The sequence below is a fragment of the Dendropsophus ebraccatus genome, chromosome 3 (assembly GCF_027789765.1).
Source record: "Dendropsophus ebraccatus isolate aDenEbr1 chromosome 3, aDenEbr1.pat, whole genome shotgun sequence".
Taxonomy (NCBI): domain Eukaryota; kingdom Metazoa; phylum Chordata; class Amphibia; order Anura; family Hylidae; genus Dendropsophus; species Dendropsophus ebraccatus.
The window spans coordinates 51439618-51461037 of NC_091456.1; the positions used below are offsets into that span (position 1 = coordinate 51439618).

Consider the following 21420-nt stretch of genomic DNA (forward strand, 5'->3'; position numbering starts at 1 on the left):
ACACTCAAAATGTTGAAAGCATAGAATGTCAAGAACAATACGTGATTTACTGGTTGTGTGGAGAAGAGCAGCCCACAGAGGACATAGGCCTATCTGGCATTTGCCAGAACTGCCAGAAGATCAGTCCGGCCCTGATTCTAAGTTTGCCCAAGCATACCCCCCACACCCCCAGCCCGAGAACTGCATTTCCATAAATGGTCCTTATGGGGTGTGCGTCTTTATTAGATCAAGGTGTGCGCAACATATGATGGTATATTGGAATGTTACCTTGGACCATATGATGCACATTAACTTCTGGAAAACAACTGTGTGTGGGTGAAGATGTTTGCTATACCCCTAGATGAATTTTCTGAGGGTTAAGGGTAGTTTACTTGCAGGGCTGCCCACTATACTGGTATTTAAGGAGTTTACATACATGACATGGTGCCATAAAATATTTTTTAGCAAAATTTACAATACAAAAGGCACTTCTCCCCTTCTGAGCCCTGCTGAGTGCCCCATCTGCAGTTTATGGTCACATATGGGGGTACAAGCATACTCAGGAGAAATTGTGTAATAAATTGGGGTGCATATTCTCATCTTTTTTCTTGCGAAAAGGAGTAAATTTGAGCTATATTTTATTAGGCCAAATGTCAAAAACTTTACTTAAAGGGGTAGTGCGGCGCTAAACAATTATTCACTAAATAACACACATTACAAAGTTATACAACTTTGTAATGTATGTTATGTTAGTGAATCGCCCCCTTCCCATTGTTTCCCCCTACCCACACCAGACCCGGAAGTGTAGTGTTGTATACATACCTGCCTCTAGCCGCCCCCGTCATGACGTCATCTTCAGACGGCCGAACTGCTCCAACCGCCTCTAGTGCCGGCCGCCCTCTGCCGCGTCATCAGCTACTCAGCCGCGATTGGCTGAGCATAACTGTGCTCAGCCAATCGCGGCTGAGCAGCTGATGGCGCGGCAGAGGGCGGCCGTCACTAGAGACGGTCGGAGAGGTTTGGCGTCCGTCCGAAGATGACGTCATGGCACAAGATGGCGGACGGGGGTCGGCTAGAGGCAGGTATGTATACAACACTACACTTCCGGGTCTGGTGTGGGTGGGGGGAAACAATGGGAAGGGGGCGATTCACTAACATAACATACATTACAAAGTTGTATAACTTTGTAATGTGTGTTATTTAGTGAATAATTGTTTAGCGCCGCACTACCCCTTTAATCCTTTGTGGGGTCAAAATGTTCACTGGGGGATTTCTACTGTATTACCATAAAAATAAAGTAAAGATACTGGTTTGTTTTTCCACTGGATTCATGACATTTTACAGGAGCAATAGTACACAAGATGGACTGACTTTGTGACAGACCCTAAGAGATTCTTATAATTTTAAATGGGCCTGTCAGGTTTGCATTAGATTTTCACTTTCGTATTTTACTTGGTAGCATGGCCCAGCATGCTATGTTATTCTAGCAGTCAGTAGTGGAAATCTGACAGAAAACCAACAGAAAGATCTGCTACTGTTTATCATCATATGCAGCACAAGTCTTAGGTTGCCAGCATGAAAATGTTCCTTGAAATTTTAGCAGCTCACGTGAGTTAACCACATTTCCATACACTGGAATTCATATAATATCTATGCAGAGTCTAATATATTAATTATTTTTAAAAGCCCAGATGAAAAAATACAGAAAATTGTGTAGATATGCCGAAGAAGCAATCGTGATTATATGAAACAAATTTAAAGGAGAAGTCCAGCAAAAATTTTGCTCAAAGTATTATATTGCCCCCCAAAAGTTATACAAATCACCAATATACACTTATTACAGGAAATGCTTATAAAGTGCTTTTTCCCTGCACTTACTACTGCATCAAGGCTTCACTTCCTGGATAAAATGGTGATGTCACGACCCGACTTTCAGAGCTGTGCGGGCTGTGGCTGCTGGAGAGGATGATGGCAGAGGGATGCTCAGTGTCCCTCCAGTGCCCTGTGTCCCTCAGTTTCCCCCTGCCATCATCCTCTCCAGCAGCCACAGCCCGCACAGCTCTGGGAGTCGGGTCGTGACATCACCATGTTATCCAGGAAGTGAACCCTTGATGCAGTAGTAAGTGCAGGGAAAAAGCACTTTATAAGCATTTCCCATGATAAGTGTATATTGGTGATTTGTATAACTTTTATGGGGCAATACAATACTGTGATAGGTTGCAATGGGAAAAAAACAGAGTTTCATTTCAGAGATATTGATTAATCTGGACCTATGGCTTCAATTCTTAGCAGTACTGTTGCTGAAACTTGTGAGGTACATAATGGCTGGTAGCTGTTACGAATACCGCCACTGACAATTATTGCTTGACAACTTTGTTCTTTATAAAAGGGCTGAATAGAGGGGAACTTTACTATATGCGGGGCTGCACAGTGTACTATATTACTGTACATGAGGGCTGAACAGAAGGGGCCTACTATGTGGGAGCTGCAGAGAGTGTACTATAATACATGAGGGCTAAACAGAAAAGGTCTGGGGGTTGCACAGTGGGGTGAGTTTCCTCCTCATCCACCCCGGAGAACAGTAACTATGACCTTATTCATTTGCTCTAGGTGTTGCCAGCTATGACAGTTTGCTATGCCTATTTGTTGCACTTGCACTTTTTATTATTCTGGGCTTAGAGCTAGTCAGTCATTGTGTTTACTTATGTGATGTTATTACTATATACTTTTCTCCCACATACTATATATTTTGTAAATTTTTCTTATTTGGTTGTGCAGTCTGTATACAGGGCCGTTTCTAGGGCCGGGCGAGCCGGGCAACCGCACGGGGCGCCCACAGCTAGGGGGCGCCCTGCGGCACCCGACAGTACCCGGCCCGCAGCCCCTGCATCCTTAGGGCATGCCAGGGGATCTGGAATCTAAGTTCCAGATCCCCTAGCCAGAGCGACCTTTAGCTGTGCGTATGCACGCACAGTTAAAGGAAACAGCAGCCAGGGCAGAGACCCAGAGGCTTCCTGTGCAGGCGGCCTCTGTATGACAGGTGGCTGCCTGCACCGGAAGCCAGAAGAGGACGGAGAGACCAGAAGAGGAGCTGGAGGCTGCAGGGGGAGAGGTGAGTATCTGGTGGGGGAATCCTGCACAGAGGGAGCCCCGGATATGTCCCAATAATCCCGCCGCCCTCGCGATAAGCCCCACCCCCGCGATATGCCCCGCCCCCGGCACCAATGTTCACAGTTTACCCAGCTCTCCCAGCATCCTGTATGTCAGTGTAATGGAGGTCATCCAGCTTTCCCAGCATCCTGTATGTCAGTGTAATGGAGGTCACACAGCTCTCCTAGCATCCTGTATGTCAGTGTAATGGAGGTCATGCAGCTTTCCCAGCATCCTGTATGTCAGTGTAATGGAGGTCACACAGCTTTCCCAGCATCCTGTATGTCAGTGTAATGGAGGTCATCCAGCTTTCCCAGCATCCTGTATGTCAGTGTAATGGAGGTCACACAGCTTTCCCAGCATCCTGTATGTCAGTGTAATGGAGGTCATCCAGCTTTCCCAGCATCCTGTATGTCAATGTAATGGAGGTCATCCAGCTTTCCCAGCATCCTGTATGTCAGTGTGATGGAGGTCATCCAGCTTTCCCAGCATCTTGTATGTCAGTGTAATGGAGGTCATCCAGCTTTCCCAGCATCTTGTATGTCAGTGTAATGGAGGTCATCCAGCTTTCCCAGCATCCTGTATGTCAGCGTGATGGAGGTCATCCAGCTTTCCCAGCATCTTGTATGTCAGTGTAATGGAGGTCATCCAGCTTTCCCAGCATCTTGTATGTCAGTGTAATGGAGGTCACCCAGCTTTCCCAGCATCCTGTATGTCAGTGTAATGGAGGCCACATAGCTTTCCCAGCATCCTGTATGTCAATGTAATGGAGGTCATCCAGCTTTCCCAGCATCCTGTATGTCAGTGTAATGGAGGTCATCCAGCTTTCCCAGCATCCTGTATGTCAATGTAATGGAGGTCATCCAGCTTTCCCAGCATCCTGTATGTCAGTGTAATGGAGGTCATCCAGCTTTCCCAGCATCCTGGATGTCAATGTAATGGAGGTCACACCATGCAGACTTTACTGCACCAAACAGCAGAATTACTACAGTTTGGGACCTTATAGGTGGGAAAAGGGAAGGAAGTTTCTGCAAGTGAACTGGGGGGGTGGGGGGGGGGGGCACTTTTATCTAGATTCGCCCTGTTACCAAAATGACCTAGAAACTGCCCTGTCTGTATATAACTGGCTGCATATCTTTTTTTGGGTCTAATGCCCTAGTGTGTACCCAGCAATAGAAGTCTATGTAATCTGTATTTTGGGGGACGTTGAGGATTCAATCAGTTAGATCAAGACTATGTGAAAGCTGAACAGATAGCCTGCCTGATCCATCTGGCCAGAAAGTCACAGCTTAAGACCCTTTTACATGGGCTGACTGGCTGCAGCAAGCGAATACAGAACTCTGAGCTTGTTTGCTGTGCCTTTACGAGGCCCAATCAATTGTGTAGCCCATTCAATGAATCCTGGTCGGCTACACATCCCCAGTTTACGCATGGCGATGTGAGGCGACAATGATGCATTGAATCGGCTGCACAATAGATCACTCAAAGGATGAACGAGCGGTTCCTCGTTCATTGGGTGATCGATTGCCCTTTTACAGGGGCCAATTATTGGCAACAAGCTTTCTAAGAATGCTCATTTGCTTGATGAATGTCTGTGTAAAAGGGCCTTTACTTTGCTCCTTTTGTTTGGATCAAAGAACTGAACAAACATCTGAATTTCCTGAATTCTCTTGTTTGGTCTACATATTCTAAGACATATTTTTTCACACGTAACATCTAAAACTCAAGCTTCCTCTTATTAGATGGTTTACAAAAGGAGGAGAGAACTTTGTCCTATGACCTATAAAACTGATACAAAACTTTAGGAAGACAACCAAGGCTCCCGCGACTGCTGTGTTTACATGTAAGTGACAGGGGCAGTCCCCTGTCACTTATCGATCAGGACCCCCGCAGTATGACTGCGGGCGTCCTGATCGTTTTAATGGACCGCCGGAGGTCTCTCACCTTCCTCCGTGCGGTCGACTTGGCGCTCTGATTAAGTCTGCCACAGGCAGGCTTAAAGTGACTGTACCACCAGGCCCAGGCTGAAGCACTGGAGGCGGGCCGACCCACCCTTAGTGGGAAGAAACCCCAGTCATTCCATGACGTGACTCCATTAGAATCAATGGAACCCTGTCATAGAGGGGCTAGGGTTTCCTCCAGCTAAGGGTGGGTCGGCCCGCCTCCAGTGCTTCAGCCTGGGCCTGGTGGTACAGTCACTTTAATCAGCAGAGTGCCTATCACACTGATCAATGCTATGTCTATGGCATAGCAATGATCAGTGTGCATAATCTAATAATTGTATGTAAAAGGGACTTGAAATGTTTAAAAAAAAGTAAAAATGTCTTTATAAATACCCCAAAGCCCCTCCCTCAATAAAAGTTAAAATCACCCCCCTTTTTCATTATATAAATAAAACATATAAAAATAAATAAATAAACATATAATATGCCGTAGCGTGCGTAATTCTCTGATCTATTAAAATATAACAATCGTCATCAATAATGGTGAATGGCGTAGGTGAAAAGAGGGGATAAAGTGCCAGGATTACCTATTTTTTGTTGAATTATATATTAAAAAAAAATAATAAAAAGTGATCAAAACGTCCGATCTTCACAAATATGGTATTAATAAAAAGTAGAGATCATGCCGGAAAAAATGACATCTCATACAGCCCAGTAGGTGAAAAAATAAAACCGTTATAAGAGTCACAATAGGCCCATTTTATTAATAATTAATTGCCCAAAAAAAAGGATTTCATAAAAAAAAAATATATATAACTTTAGAAAATATATGTAAACCTGCATATGGTTGTGTTCGGACTATAGAAAAACGGTATTGTGTCGCTTTTACCATAAAGTGCATTACATAGACACAGGAACCCCGCAAAAGTTACCATATTGCATTCTTTTTTACGATTTCACCTATTTATATCATCATAAATAATAACTTTGGGGGCTCCATCATACATGTTATGGTAAAATGAAAGATGTCTTTGCAAAATACAACTACTCCTGTAAAAAAGAGCTCTTAGAAGGGGAGGAGGAAAAAAACAAAAACACAAAAATGAAAATTTGCGCAGTTCACTGGGTCATTTTGGGCTTGGTCCTCAAAGGGTCAAAGGGGTAGTGCAGCGTTTTTCTTTTTCTGCTTAACACACATTACAAAGTTATATAACTTTATAATGTGTGTTAATAAGCTATCTACCCCCCCCCCCCCCCCCAGAAGTTAAAGTATACATCCCAAATCACTGTCGACCCCGTCCTCTTCTCCCAGGCGCCATCTTGGGTTGATGACTAAAGATGAGCGGAACTTCCGGACTTTCGGTCAGAAAGCCGCTCACTCCAGTGCGATGCCTGCGATCCCGGGTGCATAGTTGTGCTCCCAGGAATCTGCGGCTGGGATCTTCCAAGGAATTCAAGATACATTCCTTGGAAATCCAGGGAATGTATCTTGAATTCCCTGGAAGATCCTGCCCGCAGATTCCCGGAAGCGCAACTATGCACTTGGGATCGAAGGCATCGTAATGGAGTGAAGATGCCGTCGGACCAAAAGTCAGACGGTTTGCTCATCCCTATTGATGACGTCACAGCAGGGTGCTAGCCTGGTTTCCTTTCTTTTCGCTGTCTTCCACAGCAGTGAATGTGAGAGGAAAAGGCTGCTGGTGCACATGCGCACCAGCAGCCTTTTCATTGGCTGGAGCGCATCACATTGCTTCCAGCTTGGCTTACCAGCATTGTGCAATTTTTGTCCCTGGTGTCATTAGAGAGCTCTTAGTCCTGGCCATGGTGGAGAGATTGGAGTGTGATTGATTGTGTGGACAGATGCAATTATTACAGATAATGAGTGTAGAGTAGGAGTAGCTTCTGAGGGAGTCCTCACAGACATACTTTTTGTCTGGTGTTTTTCAGGCCAGAAAAAAAAAAGAAAGCGCCATGCCACTGCCATCACATGACCTAGCTACTGGACCACAAAAGATGACTAAAAAAAAATGCCAAAAATAAAATGACATTCGTACAGCAATGGCAATTTTGAGACAACAAAAACAATCCCATTAAAGTGACTGTACCCACAATCTGTCCCCCCCCAAACCACTTGTACCTTCAGATAGCTGCTTTTAATCCAAGATCTGTCCTGGAGTCCGTTCGGCAGCTGATGCAGTTATTCTCCTAAAAACAACTTTTAATCCTGCAGCGCTGTGTCTAACGTCCGGGGCTTACATTTGTATATGCATTAGGCTGGCACCACCTCTCCGTCCTTCATCCCCACCCTCCTCATCATTAGGAATGATCCAGAAACATTTACTGCTGTTTGAGCTTTGCACAGGTGTCTTAACGATCCAGCCCATGTTCATTATGCACACAGGTGGGGAATAGGAGGCAATCAGCCTGGATCATTCCTAATGATAAGGAGGGTGGGGATGAAGGACAGAGAGGGTGTGCCAGCCTAATGCATATACAAATGTAAGCCCGGCCGTTAAACACAGCGCTGCAGGATTAAAAGTTGTTTTTAGCACAATAACTGCATCACCTGCCGAACGGACCCCAGGACAGATCTTGGATTAAAAACAGCTATCTGAAGGTACAAGTGGTTTGGGGCGGTCAGATTATGGGTACAGAGTCGCTTTAAAGTCTATATGAGAAAAAAATGCCACACCCTCAGCATGCTGTGTTTTAGAAAAACTGCCACAGAGCCTCAAAAACGCCTGAAAGAAGAAAAAACACCACCTACAAAAAAGGCCAACTGTGTCGGGCATATCATAAACTTCTATTGACTTTCAGCTAACATCTGTCCACTGGAGTTTTTGCTAAAGAAAAAAAAAAGAATAAAATGGCGTTTTTCTGAGATTTTAAGGCAGTGTAAAGCCAGCCTAAAAGAAAAACTAGATGTGACAGACAGATTTCTAGGTGTAAGTGATCAAATACTTATTTATTGCAAAAAAATGCTAATTTATTATTTAAAAGTCAAACAATGTGAATAAGTCTTATTTTCCTTTCAATAGATTCTGTCTCTCCCAATTGAAATGTTCCTACGTTAAAAATCACAGACCTCTCCATTCTTTGTAGGTGGGAAAACTTGTAAATATTGCAGTGTATCAAATACTTATTTTCCCCACTGTATGTCCATGCAAAAAAAATTTCTGTTTTGTTTTAGCATAATCATTATGGGATATTAAGTTCAGATTGATAGGGAAGACTTATGCTGCGTTTACACGAAACGATAATCGGCCCGATCGTACGATTAACGATGTCTGAGTAACGATTTTTTTTTTCATAACGATCAGTGTTTAGACGGTACGATATATCATACGGAAATTTGTTTTGCGATCGCTTAAGCCTATCTTACACATTGGTTAAATCGGCGAACCACTGTTTACATGGAACGATCTGCGAGTTTTTTTCGAACGACGATTTTAGAACACGTTGTAAGATCAAAATGAACGATTTCTCGTTCGTCTTTTGAGCGCTTACGAATTCGATCGTTATCGTGCAAATTCGCACGATTATGGTTCGAATTTGCAAGATAACGATCGAATTCGAACGATAATCGTACGTGTAAAGGCGGCGAAAGATCAAACGACGAGCGAGAAATCGTTCATTTTGATCTCTGAACATGCTCTTAAATGGTCGTTAGCAAGAAATTCGCAGATCGTTCCGTGTAAACAGTCGTTCACCAATTTTACCTATGTGCGAGATAGGCTTAAGCGATCACAAAACGAATTTTCCGTATGATATATCGTTCTGTCTAAACGCCGATCGTTACTCCAAATCGTTACTTCGAAATCGTTAATCGTACGAATTATCGTTCCGTGTAAACGCAACATTAGGGTCCATTTACACTGAAAGATCTGACATTATCTGCCAAAGATTTGAAGCCAAAGCCAGGAATGGATTTGAAAAGAGGAGGAATCTCAGTCTTTCTTTTATGACCTGATCTCTGTTTATAGTCTGTTTCTGGCTTTAGCTTCAAATCTTTGGCAGATAATCTGTCAGATAATCTTTCCATGTAAATGGACCCTAAAGTGAACTGAATGCATTGCACAAGACTATCGTTTGTAGGTGGTATTTATTTTATAAGGCAGTTTTCCTTCTTTAATTTATTTTAATGCTTTCATTAAAGAACTTCAAAATGTTGAAAGGTAGCGGTTTTATGTATGTGGGTAAGGTAAAACTGATATATCCCAGATGCAGGAAAATAACTGATTAAAATATGCTGCTCTCCTGCAGAACATAGAGAATAGGAAAGTATTTTAAACCTATTAGGGAAACAAGATACCACTAAATGTGCTGAGAATGTAATGGGATGTGTAATGTGAAAATTTGGCTTAAAATGTGGGATTCCCTTTTATTTCAGAAATAAAAGAGAAAAAGATCATCTTTACCAGAAAATGATAATCAAAGACTTCAATAATGAAGTCAAGGCAGCATTTATAAAGATTGAACCGGTATATGACTCTAATTCCGTGTGTGTGTGTATGGGTGGTATTACACAGAACGATTATTGTTTGAAAAATCGTTAAATCGTTCGGAATTGAACAGTAATCGTTTAGTGTAATAGCAGACGATTAAACAACCAACGAGAAATCGTTGGTCGTTTGATAGAATTTGGACCTATTTTATCGTTAATCGTTTGCATGTAATAAGACGTTGTTCGCAGTAGCGGTAAACGCAGTGGCGACGACAGGACGAACGCAATAGCGATCATAAGTAACGATCATCATTCCGTGTAATTGGGTGAACGATTTCAGGCCGTTTGCCATAGTGGTCGTTTGAGTTCGTTTATCGTCAAAAAATTGCTTCGTGTAATGCTGCGTTTACACAGAGAGATTTATCTGACAGATTTGTGAAGCCAAAGCCAGGAACAGACTATAAACAGGGAACAGGTTATAAAGGAAAGACTGAGATTTCTCCTCTTTTCTAATCCTTTCCTGGGTTTGGCTTCCAAAATCTGTCAGATAAACCTGTCAGTGTAAACGCACCCTAATAAGGCTATGTTCACACTACGTAAGTCTCCGGACATAGCGCGTTCAGTGAATAAGCGGCCAGAGACTTACGTAGTTTGTGTAGAATGGAAAGTATACGATGTACGAACTTACGCCCAGATCGTACGCGGCGCTGTAAAAAATGAACCAGACCATTGTTTGAGGACGAAAATGCCGTAACATGCGGTCCCGTACGTAGTGGTGATTTCTTCATTTTGCAAGCTTTTTGTGCCGTTCCAAAAGGTTTTGTAGGGTGTCCGGGGCTAGGCGAAGATTTCCAAGTACAAGACCGCTGTCAGATCGCTACGTAGGGCGCTTGGGAAGCGTAAGTAGACTACGGGCGTAAGTTCGCGGTCCGTTCGTAGCCGGCCACAACTTGCGTAAATCCTCGGCCGGAGTTTAACGCGTATATGTCCGGCCGCGAAAATATGCGGCCGGACATATACGTAGTGTGAACATAGCCTAATAGTACCCTATGTCTCTCTTCTAAGGGGAATGAAGCAACATAGGCTTATTATGTATTCAAATGTTTAGTGTATTCTATAATTTTCTCTGAGATAAGGGGAACCATTGTAATAACATGTTTGAGGAAAATAACTAGGAAGGTTTGGGGCTTCTTTTTGCTGCTAAAAAAAAAAAAGTTTTTAGATGTTGATGCCACTGGGCTGACAGTGTGACCAAGACGCGGCTTCTCTGCTGCCGCGCCTTGGTCTAGCGCTGAAATACACATTCCACGCCTGTGTTGCATACAGGGGGGCTATGTGGCCCAATTCTAGGGAAACAAGCGCCAGACCAAAACGAGGAAGAGGGACTCCAATGACACTGTCACCCCAGTTAATTTTTTTTTTTAGCAAAAATCCCAGACCTTCCTAACACAGGTGTCCGTGCAATGTGTGGCAGGTGTCATAAACATCACCTATGTAATCACGGGTGACAGCACCACTTTAAGCCCCACAATAAAGTTAAAATAGATGTTTGACATTTTTTTAACCCTTAGAGGACCAGGCCAATTTCAATTTTTGTGTTTTTTCACCTAGAAACCCACATGAGCCCTTATTTTTAGCGCCACTAATTGTACTTTGCAATGGCAGGACAGGCTGAATTTTTGCATAAAGTACACTGCGAAACCAGAAAAAAGTTTAATGTGTGGTGAAATTGAAAAAAACAAAAACCATTTTTTTATTTGGACCCCACTGGTGATGGGCACAAATGGGGAACAATGTGACGTGAAAGTGAAAAATTTCGTTTTTTCATTTTCACAGCACAAATGTGCCTGTCATTAAGGGGTCCATATCCTCACTGCACCCCTTATTAGATTTCTTGAGGGGTGCAGTTTCCAGAATGGGGTCACTTTTGGGGGGTTTCCTGTGTCTTGGCAACACAGGGCCTTTGTAAATGCGACATGGCGTTCACCATCCATTCTAGCCAAATGGCGCTCCTTCCCTTTGGAGGCTTACCCTGCACCCGCATGGCGCTTTATGTCCACATGTGGGGTATTTCTGTACTTGAGGGAAATTGCGCTACACATTTTGTGTTTTTTTCTATCTTTTAACCCCTTGTGAAAATGAAAAAATAAAGACTAGATCAATGATTTAGTGTACAAATTAAAAAATTTTTTACACTAAATGTTGGTCTAGCCTTGATTTTTTTTTATTTCCACAAGGTGTTAAAAGAGAGAATAAATGCAAAACGTGTAGGGTAATTTCCCCTCAGTACAAAATTACCCCACATGTGGGCATAATGTGCCGTATGGGCACAGGGCAAGTCACCAAAGGGACAGAGCGCCATTTAGAGGCTGGAATGGAGGATGGAGGCCATGTCAATTACAAAGCTCCTGTGCGGCCAGGACAGTAGAAACTCCCCACAAGTGACCCCATTCTAGAAATTACACCCCACAAGGAATCTAACAAGGGGTGCAGCGGGGATATGGCCCCCACTGGTAACAGGCACATTTGTAGAAAATGTGCTGTGAAGATGAAAAATACCATTTTTTTTTTCACTTTCACAGCACTAATGTGGCCGTCACCAGGGGGCCATATCCCCGCTGCCCCCCTTGTTAGATTCCTTATGGGGTGTAGTTTCCAGAATGGGGTCACTTGTGGAGGGTTTCTACTGTCCTGGCCGCACAGAGGCTTTGTAATTGCATCATGGCATCCTCTAATGGGAATGGCAGCCATACCTACTTAGCTGGGGAAAAGGGACAATTCTAATTTATTTGGGGGTATTAGGGCAATTATTAGTTTATAAGGTTGAAAATGACAGGTGTCCATCAAACTCAAGCTGTGTTGATCCAGAGGAAGGTAAAAAACCCCTCATAAGGCAGACGACAGTAGCCTCATCACAGGGGAAAAATTCCTTCCCGACTCCATAATGGCGATCAGAATAATCCCTGGATCAACGTGACCCCTGAAATAGGAATAAGGGACAGAATTTAGAAAATGTGGAACTCCAATGACGTGTGGTGCGCCTTGGAGCGATCCAGTATGCAGAGGCCGGGGTGATCAGGACAGGTGTCACACTGGAAAATGGCGTCCTTCCTGATCCCCCTGTTACGCCACACTCTGCACTTCTTCTGGGGTCTCCCCTTTTTTCCAGTGTGGGGGACGTCACCTGGAAAATGTTGTCCCTGTACGATATGGGGTCCTTCATATCCGGGAGCGCACAGCGATCGGGTAAACCGCAGGCGTAAATGTACGTCCATTTGCATTGGGGGCGTACCTTTACGCCTGCGGTCGTTAAGGGGTTAAAATCGCTCCATTCCCAGGCTTATAACGCTTTTATCCTTTGGTCTATGGGGCTGTGTGAGGTGTCATTTTTTTGCGCCATGATTTGTAATTACTATCGCTATCTTGATTGCGCATATGTGACTTTTTGATCACTTTTTATTACAATTTTTTCTGGATTTGATGCGACCAAAAATGCACAATTTTGCACTTTGGAATTGTTTTGCGCTTACGTTTACCGTGAGAGATCAGGAATTAAATTGTTTGGGGGGATTAAGCACGCGGCGATACCAAACATGTTTATTTATAAGATGGGAAAAGGGGGGTGATTCAAAGTTTTTTTAGGGGAGGTTTTTTTAAAATAATATTAAAACATTTTTTTTTTTTTAACACACATACTAGAAGCTCCCCTGAGGGAATGTTGTTCCAGATGGGGGAGTGGCTGCCTCTACTTGGTCGTGCACTTCACCCATCCCCCCCAGGTGGTGTCATTACTTTTACAGGTATAAGACGGATCGTGCATGCCCAATGGATAGGCGTATTGTACGCCATGGAGAGACCATAGTACAGTGTAGGGTCCGCCCCAATATGAGGCCACCTTACCGTTGGTGGGGTGATTTATGCTGTTTGCAAATGGTAACCAAGAGCCTCATTATTTTTATGGAGTATTTTAGAAGTTGGGGGGGGGGGGGGTGCTTTTAACTATTTTCAGGTCTGTAGTGGGTCTACATCTTGCTATTGTGGTGAGCTGTTACATTTTTCTGTGTTTTTGTGAGTACAGCCACCAGCCCTGTCCCTGCAGAACATCGCACAGCAGTACAGCCACCAGCCTTGTCCCTGCAGAACATCGCACAGCAGTACAGCCACCAGCCCTGTCCCTGCAGAACATCGCAGAGCAGTACAGCCACCAGCCCTGTCCCTGCAGAACATCGCACAGCAGTACAGCCACCAGCCTTGTCCCTGCAGAACATCGCACAGCAGTACAGCCACCAGCCTTGTCCCTGCAGAACATCGCACAGCAGTACAGCCACCAGCCCTGTCCCTGCAGAACATCGCACAGCAGTACAGCCACCAGCCCTGTCCCTGCAGAACATCGCACAGCAGTACAGCCACCAGCCCTGTCCCTGCAGAACATCGCACAGCAGTACAGCCACCAGCCCTGTCCCTGCAGAACATCGCACAGCAGTACAGCCACCAGCCCTGTCCCTGCAGAACATCGCACAGCAGTACAGCCACCAGCCCTGTCCCTGCAGAACATCGCACAGCAGTACAGCCACCAGCCCTGTCACTGCAGAACATCGCACAGCAGTACAGCCACCAGCCCTGTCCCTGCAGAGCATTGCATAACAGTAGTCACAGCCTGTATCCCTGCAGTACATCAGAATACACCTGTCATTACATTACAACCATACCTGACTCTGCAGAACATTGCATAACAGTACAGCTACAGACCCTTCTCTGCAGAACATGACAGTACAACCAGCCCCCTGTCCCTGTAGAACATTGCATATAAGTACAGCCAGAGACCCTGTCCCTGCAGAGCATTGCATATAAGTACAGCCAGAGACCCTGTCCCTGCAGAGCATTGCATATAAGTACAGCCAGAGACCCTGTCCCTGCAGAGCATTGCATATAAGTACAGCCAGAGACCCTGTCCCTGCAGAGCATTGCATATAAGTACAGCCAAAGACCCTGTCCCTGCAGAGCATTGCATATAAGTACAGCCAGAGACCCTGTCCCTGCAGAGCATTGCAGACCAGTACACCCAGAGTGTGGTTACTTCCTATGCATCATATTCCACTGCACAGAAAGAAATTCCCGAGACACAGCCCAGGAGTACAGCAGCATCATTATTCTCCACACTGTACGGCCCCTGTGTACTGATAAGAAAGCCGGGAACACGGCACACTGAGGATAGCTCCGCCCACACAAGAAGCCGGTCACATGGGCGTGACGTCATCAAAGGTCCTTTAGCACCCAGCAGCAGCGCGGCCGGGCTCTGCAGAGAAGGCGGGCGGGAGACCATGTGTACGTATAGGAGCAGCTCTGCTGTGTGTACAGTCACTTAGGGGGTCTGGAATGTGCTCACCTTGGAGACGTGAATATTAGAGCGGTCCTTCTAGCTGTCACGTGTGGTGGGAGATGTTACATATAAACCTGACAGCGCTCTCTATACGTAGGCGGCTTACTGTCCCAGCACAGGGCTCCTGTCTTGCAACAATGTGAATGAGAGTTAAAAAAAATACTTGAAACAAAATAGAAATTCGGCGCGGATTTCATATTACACCATCAGTTCTGTTATTGTGAATTCTGCCGCTTTTCTTCCTATTCCCACCTAACAGCTGACCCCCAACTGATCTGCTTATAATGGGTGTTGTGGACTGCCAGCACGGATTACAGCTCTTATACATATTGGCAGCAACTACAGGTCTGTTGGAGGGTCCATTCACCTGAATGGCTACAATACTGTGTGCAAGTACTGAGCTAAATTGTGGACAGTATAACACAGATTCGTGAAAGGGCTCTAAAAGGTTTGTTTAATTTAAAATAAAAAATAAAAGAATATATATATATATATATATATATATATAAAAGCCCAGACAGGGGTACCCCAGACAAATGTCCAAAATTGCGAAGGGCAGAGGGTGGTTAGAACATAACAATCAAGGGATACTTACCTGTCCCCATGCCTCCGCAGCAGCTGCAGTCATGGTCCCCTGCCAATCTCCTGTATGTCTTAGCCCTCCCTGTGACGTCGTGACCTGGGTCAGAAATGCCCGTTCAGCCAATCAGTGACTGAGCCGATAGTTCCTGCCGGGGTTGTGGCAACACAGGAAGCCATGCCAAACAGAAGACCAGACGCTGACAGCGAGCAGGGGAGCAGGTAAGTATCTCTATATTATTATGTTCCCACCACCCTCTGCCCGCCATGATTTTTTACTTTTGTCCAGAGTCCCCCTTTAGGGGCCATTCACACATCTGCAAAATACTGTTTGTGCACGGCCAGTACTCTTCAGACCTCAGAGCTCCCGGCATCAGCATTCATTACGCTGTGTCAGTACAGTAGCGCAAATATTAAAAGTGAATTCACCACTTCCCTTAGTAAAAACAAATAATAATACGACTTGCTGCCGGTACATAGGTCCTTTTCCTGCGTTCCTGGACATTTTCTCTATATGCAAACAGTGTCGCTCGGTGTACTGGAGGCGGGCCCATCACCTGTGAGTCCATTGTCTCTAGTGTACTGATATTTGCTCCCCAGGGTGACACGCTAGGGAAGAGCCAGAGCTGACTCAGAAGGCCGTGCGTCACCATGGTATACAATCTTGGCCTTGGTGCCAAGGCGGGGTTCACTTCAAAATTTGTGCTGCTGTACATGAATATTTTGGGAAACTGTCAAAATGATACGCCAGTGTATCCCTGCTGGGAAGGGCACAGGCCTTATTCATTTTAGAGGGGTTATCCAGTGCTACAAAAACATGGCCACTTTCCCCCTACTGTTGTCTCCACATTGGGTGGGGTTTTGAAACTCAGTTCCATTGAAGTAAATGGAGCTTAAAGTGACTGTACCACCAGGCCCAGGCTGAAGCACTGGAGGCGGTCCGACACACCCTTAGTGGGAGGAAACCCTAGCCCCTCTATGATAGCGTTCCATTGATTCTAATGGAGTCACGTCATGGAGGGGCTAGGGTTTCTTCCCACTAATGGTGGGTCGGCCCGCCTCCAGTGCTTCTGCCTGGGCCTGGTGGTACAGTCACTTTAAGTGCAAACCGCACCTGAACTGGAGACAACAGTAGGGGGAAAAGTGGCCATGTTTTTGTAGCGCTGGATAACCCCTTTAATGCTCCGAGTGTAGTCGGCTACTGACTATGTTTAGGTCATTTTCTGAGCAAACCACTCTTCTCAGTCAAAGCTGAAATTCCTGTAGGTAAGGAAAATTACCCGAACATAGTCACTAGCTGACTACACTCAGACCATTGAAATTAATGGGGCTGGTGTCTGTCCGAGCAGGGATACATTGGCATGTTATTTTGACAGATTCTCGATGCATCTATGCCTTGGTGTAAACTGACCCTTACATCTAAATGCCAACTAAAACTAGAATGTTACATGAACAATTTGCGTCTGTTCTTTTATTATGTAAACCAGTGATCCCAGGTATGGATATAGTATAAGTTACAGCAGGAGTCTCATGGTATTATGACAATGTGTAGGTAAGCAGACAGAATGTGCAGTGACACATAATACATTGTGTATCTAATATTTGATGGTTTTCTCTTTTCAGGGACGCAGTCTATTTATTTGTAGATTATTCCTACTGGGGCTGTCACTGACACTGGGACAAATGGCCAGCAAATCGGTTCATGAGATAAATATTAAGCCCTGGCTAAATAAAGTTGCAGAGTGGGGTAGCACGACCTCGTTGGAAATCCAGCAAGATGTCTGCCTACATTTACCAGATTTAAATAAGTTTTTGTTGCAGATTTATGAAACCTTAAAACATATGGTAAGTGGCTTACTGGAATTACCCTTTAGTGTGTGTGTCAGTGTGTGTGTCTGTGTGCGTGCGTGCGCGGTTGTTATATTGTCATTGACATGACTGATTTTTGTCAATTGAGACTGTTGGTGGTTTGTATGTGAGTGTACAGTATCTCTCTCTCTCTCTCTCTCTCTCTCTCTCTCTCTCTCTCTCTCTCTCTATATATATATATATATATATATATATATATATATATATATATATATATACACACATAAGCTGCTCAAAAAAATAAAGGGAACACTGAAATAACACATCCTATCCACACATGTTCTGTACAAAGTTGAATGTGCTGACAACAAAATCACACAAAAATCATCAATGGAAATCACATTTATTAACCAATAGAGGCCTGGGTTTGGAGTCACACACAAAGTCAAAGTGGAAAAACACACTCCAGGCTAATCCAACTTTGATGTAATGTTCTTAAAACAAGTCAAAATGAGGCTGAGTATTGTGTGTGGCCTCCAAGTGCCTGTATGACCTCCCTACAACGCCTGGGCATGCTCCTGATGAGGTGGTGGACGGTCTCCTGAGGAATCTCCTCCCAGACCTGGACTAAAGCATCTACCAACTCCTGGACAGTCTGTGGTGCAACGTGACATTGGTGGATGGAGCGAGACATGATGTCCCAGATGTGCTCAATGGGATTCAGGGATTTTTTATTTCTTTTTTGAAAGAAACACTCAGGTATAATTAAATCTTATCTCCCTAATGTGTTGAAGCTGTGGTCTAGGGGTAACTCACCTGCATAGAGATCTGCCAGCAGATCATTCTCTGGTTCGAATCCTTTGATGGAAATTAAATAGATGCCTTTTTTTCCCTCATAATTGTATCATTTTTAAAGGGGTACTCCAGCGGTGGGGGGGGGGGGGGGGCACTTTTTCGCTGGGACCGGGGACGAGCTGGCTGAGGGAAAAGACGTCCACTCACCTCCCCAGTTCCAACGGCGGGACCCGCATCGCGGCGCTCTGGTGCCCGGTGCCGCTTCCTGGTGTCTGCCGCGGGCCAGAGACGTGACGCCTCAGGCTCAGCCAGGCGGTGAAGGAGGCGGGATCTGAGCGGACTTGAAACGGATCCCGCCTCCTTCACTGACTGGCTGAGCAGACCTGAGACGTCACGTCTCGGGCCAGCTTCAGACACTAGAAGCGGCTGGGCACTGGAGCGCCGCAATACGGGACCCTCCTCTGGAACCGGGGAGGTGACTGGACGTCTTTTCCCTCAGCCACCTCGTCCCCGGTCCCAGCGAAAAAGTGCCCCCCCCCCCTCTAAGGCTATGTTCACACACAGTATTTTTGCTCAGTATTTTGCAACCAAAACCAGAAGTGGATTGAAAACACAGAAAGGCGCTGTTCACACACTGTTGAAATTGAGTGGATGCGGCCATTTAATAGCAAATAATTACTGTTATTTTAAAACAACATCCAATATTTGCCATTAAATGACAGCCATCCACTCTGTGTTCTCAATCCACTCCTGGTTTTGGTTGCAACATACTGAGCAACAATACTGTGTGTGAACATAGCCTTAAAAATGATACAGTAATGAGAAAAAAAGACATCTATTTAATTTACATCAGGGGATTCAAACCAGAGAATGAACTGCTTGCAGGTCTTTAGACAGGTGAGTTACCCCTAGACCACAGCTCCAACACATTAGGGCGAAGAGATTCAACTATACCTAAGTGTTTCTTTCAGACATAAACTGCCTACAGAGGACTGATGTGCAATCTGACAGCTGAGCGAGCAGGAGGCCGGGCAGCATTGATTATTCATGAAGAGGGAGGAGGATGCATGACAGAGTGTGGCACGAACAACTGTTCTGTCACTCTTTAGTACAGTAGGAGACATAAGATAAGATAAGACACTGTCAGCACCTTAGGTAGGGCCCATCAGCTGACAGATTCCTTTTAAGCGATCTTAAAACGATCAAAAAAAACGTTTTTTTCAAACGATTTATCTCTTCATCTAAATACTGATCGTTATAAAAATCTAATTGTTGCTTCAAAATCGGTAAACGATAGATTGGGCGAATTATCGCTCCCTGTAAACGGACCAAATCGGATGAGTTTATTTTAAATATACTAATATTTTCAATTGTTCATTGTGCTTCTATCCTTTAGGTTTGGACTTTACTACAAGAACATTGTTTTCTAGTTACTGCTGGTAGTTCAGTGAGGTAAATGGCTGCCCCTTGCTAGATCAGATTGCTGGAATACGAATCCAGCAGGTCCATATATTTAAGCTTAATGTGGCTTGTTAATAGCAATAGTAAACAACAGCATTTCTAGCTTGCTAGTAGTAACTGCAGGAGCATGGCAATAACTATGATTTATCACTTGCTATAATGAACAGCCTATACCATTTTGTGATTTGTTCTGTTGCCTTGGTACAGTTATTAGGTTTGCTCTCAGCGGACTGTCTCAGTGCATGGCCCCAGCAAGTCTAGAGTGATCTGTGCATGTGAAACAAAGATGTTATGTTTATTGCAACAGCAGGAGATGGTTAGCAGGTTTTTTACATGTGCATTATCCCTGTTCAGCACCCACTTTAGAAGCCTATGATGTAGCTATAAATTGTATAGGCAGGTAGAAAACAACTAGAATAGGCCATCACATTAAAAAGTAAAAAAAAAGTTCATATTCTTTGCCGGTCTATTATGTTTTTACTATCTTATTTGCTTTTTGTGTATATCATTACTTACTGGTTTTCTTCTGTGATGGAATTAGAATCGCTGCTATGTGGTTGTCTTGCTGCTAGTGTTGAGCAGCTTTCTCCAAATCCGCACTCTCGCCATTTTACTCACGGTGGCTGGAAGGTTGGTTGCTGCCGTAATGAGTCCTAAAAAACATGGTTACAGCTATAGGCTATGTTCACACACAGTAAGAGACCGGCCATTCCGCGAGCGGATTTTTCCAGCCAAGTCCCTTTACTTTTAGATTCTATAAAGGGGCTCCTGACCAATCTATCTCTCAGGTTACAGCCCTTCCTATAAGTGACTTATGGTCTTGGGCCCCTTCTCCCTCAGGTCAGGGTCCAATAAGAGTACTGCCCAGTGCTTTTCTAGGATTTGTTTTTACCATCATATGAGCCCATATTATAAGTGCCTATAATCCTTACATGTACATCCCAAGAAAAAGGACTGAAAAAATGGACTGCACCTCACAGATAACTCAAATCAATAGCAAATGTTATTGTACATAAATGCCAGGGACAAAGGACTATTAAAACCAATTAAAATACAGACAGACCACTGGCCCAAATATGGCCATGTGGAACCAAACCCACTGATATAATATCTTCATGTAATGACCATGATCACAGAGAATAAACAAGTATGAATGAATAAATAGATAAATAATTCCTATAAACAAAATAGATATGCAATAATAAAAAAATATATATGTAAACAGTGTGATGCAAAATACTTTCTCAGGGATGAATACACATGCCCCAAATGCTACTATATATGGGCAAATCAACAAATGACAAACAGGTGTAAGGCTTAAACAGTACTTACATAGCGCACATGGAGGACACAGATCGGCGGACCCTGCATAGACTCGGCGCCATCTTGTTCTGGTCACATGATCAGGTAGTCACCTGATCAAGAGAAACTTTGGTAAACACCGCAATATTTGGGTGATATGAGGATAACAGAGTCTAAGTCCACATGAATGTACAAGGCGCATGTGCATCAAAGATAAATGCAACCAACATACATTATAGGAAGAAATAAATGAACTTTCTAATCACAAACCCGTGGTTAGGGAAAAAAGCCCCAAAGCTATCTCAATGACAATGAAAATGGAATTTTATCAATATTGTTGACAGCGCAAAGCATATTATGATACAATAACACACAGTCCAATCCGTCAAAAGCCGCACCAAACTATATACCATACTGTGTGCGGACCATAAGTTATAGCATAACCATAATCATGCCCAAGCCAATACAAGGACACATATAAAGCCAAAGTGTGGTGTCCGCCAAAACACAATATGATATCAGTTAGAGCGTAGTAAAAGACCGCATTGTCCCTATTGAAACTATACAATAGAAGTCCA

General features: G+C 44.2%; 1 protein-coding gene across 4 annotated transcripts in view; it reads left to right on the forward strand.

Annotated features, from left to right (window-relative positions):
* The first annotated feature begins 14767 nt into the window (after nt 1-14767).
* The window catches only part of FANCC (FA complementation group C), a 90032-nt gene continuing 83379 nt past the window's right edge, over nt 14768-21420 (forward strand). The window contains exons 1-2 of one of the 4 annotated variants that reach the window (XM_069961752.1): nt 14768-14841; nt 17099-17320. In XM_069961752.1, coding sequence (XP_069817853.1) covers nt 17159-17320 — 162 coding nt within the window. In that variant the 5' untranslated portion in view covers nt 14768-14841; nt 17099-17158. Of the gene's footprint in view, nt 14842-14899; nt 15242-15281; nt 15345-15595; nt 15698-17098; nt 17321-21420 lie in introns of those variants that run through there. The other 3 variants (XM_069961755.1, XM_069961753.1, XM_069961754.1) reach the window with 3 other exon arrangements.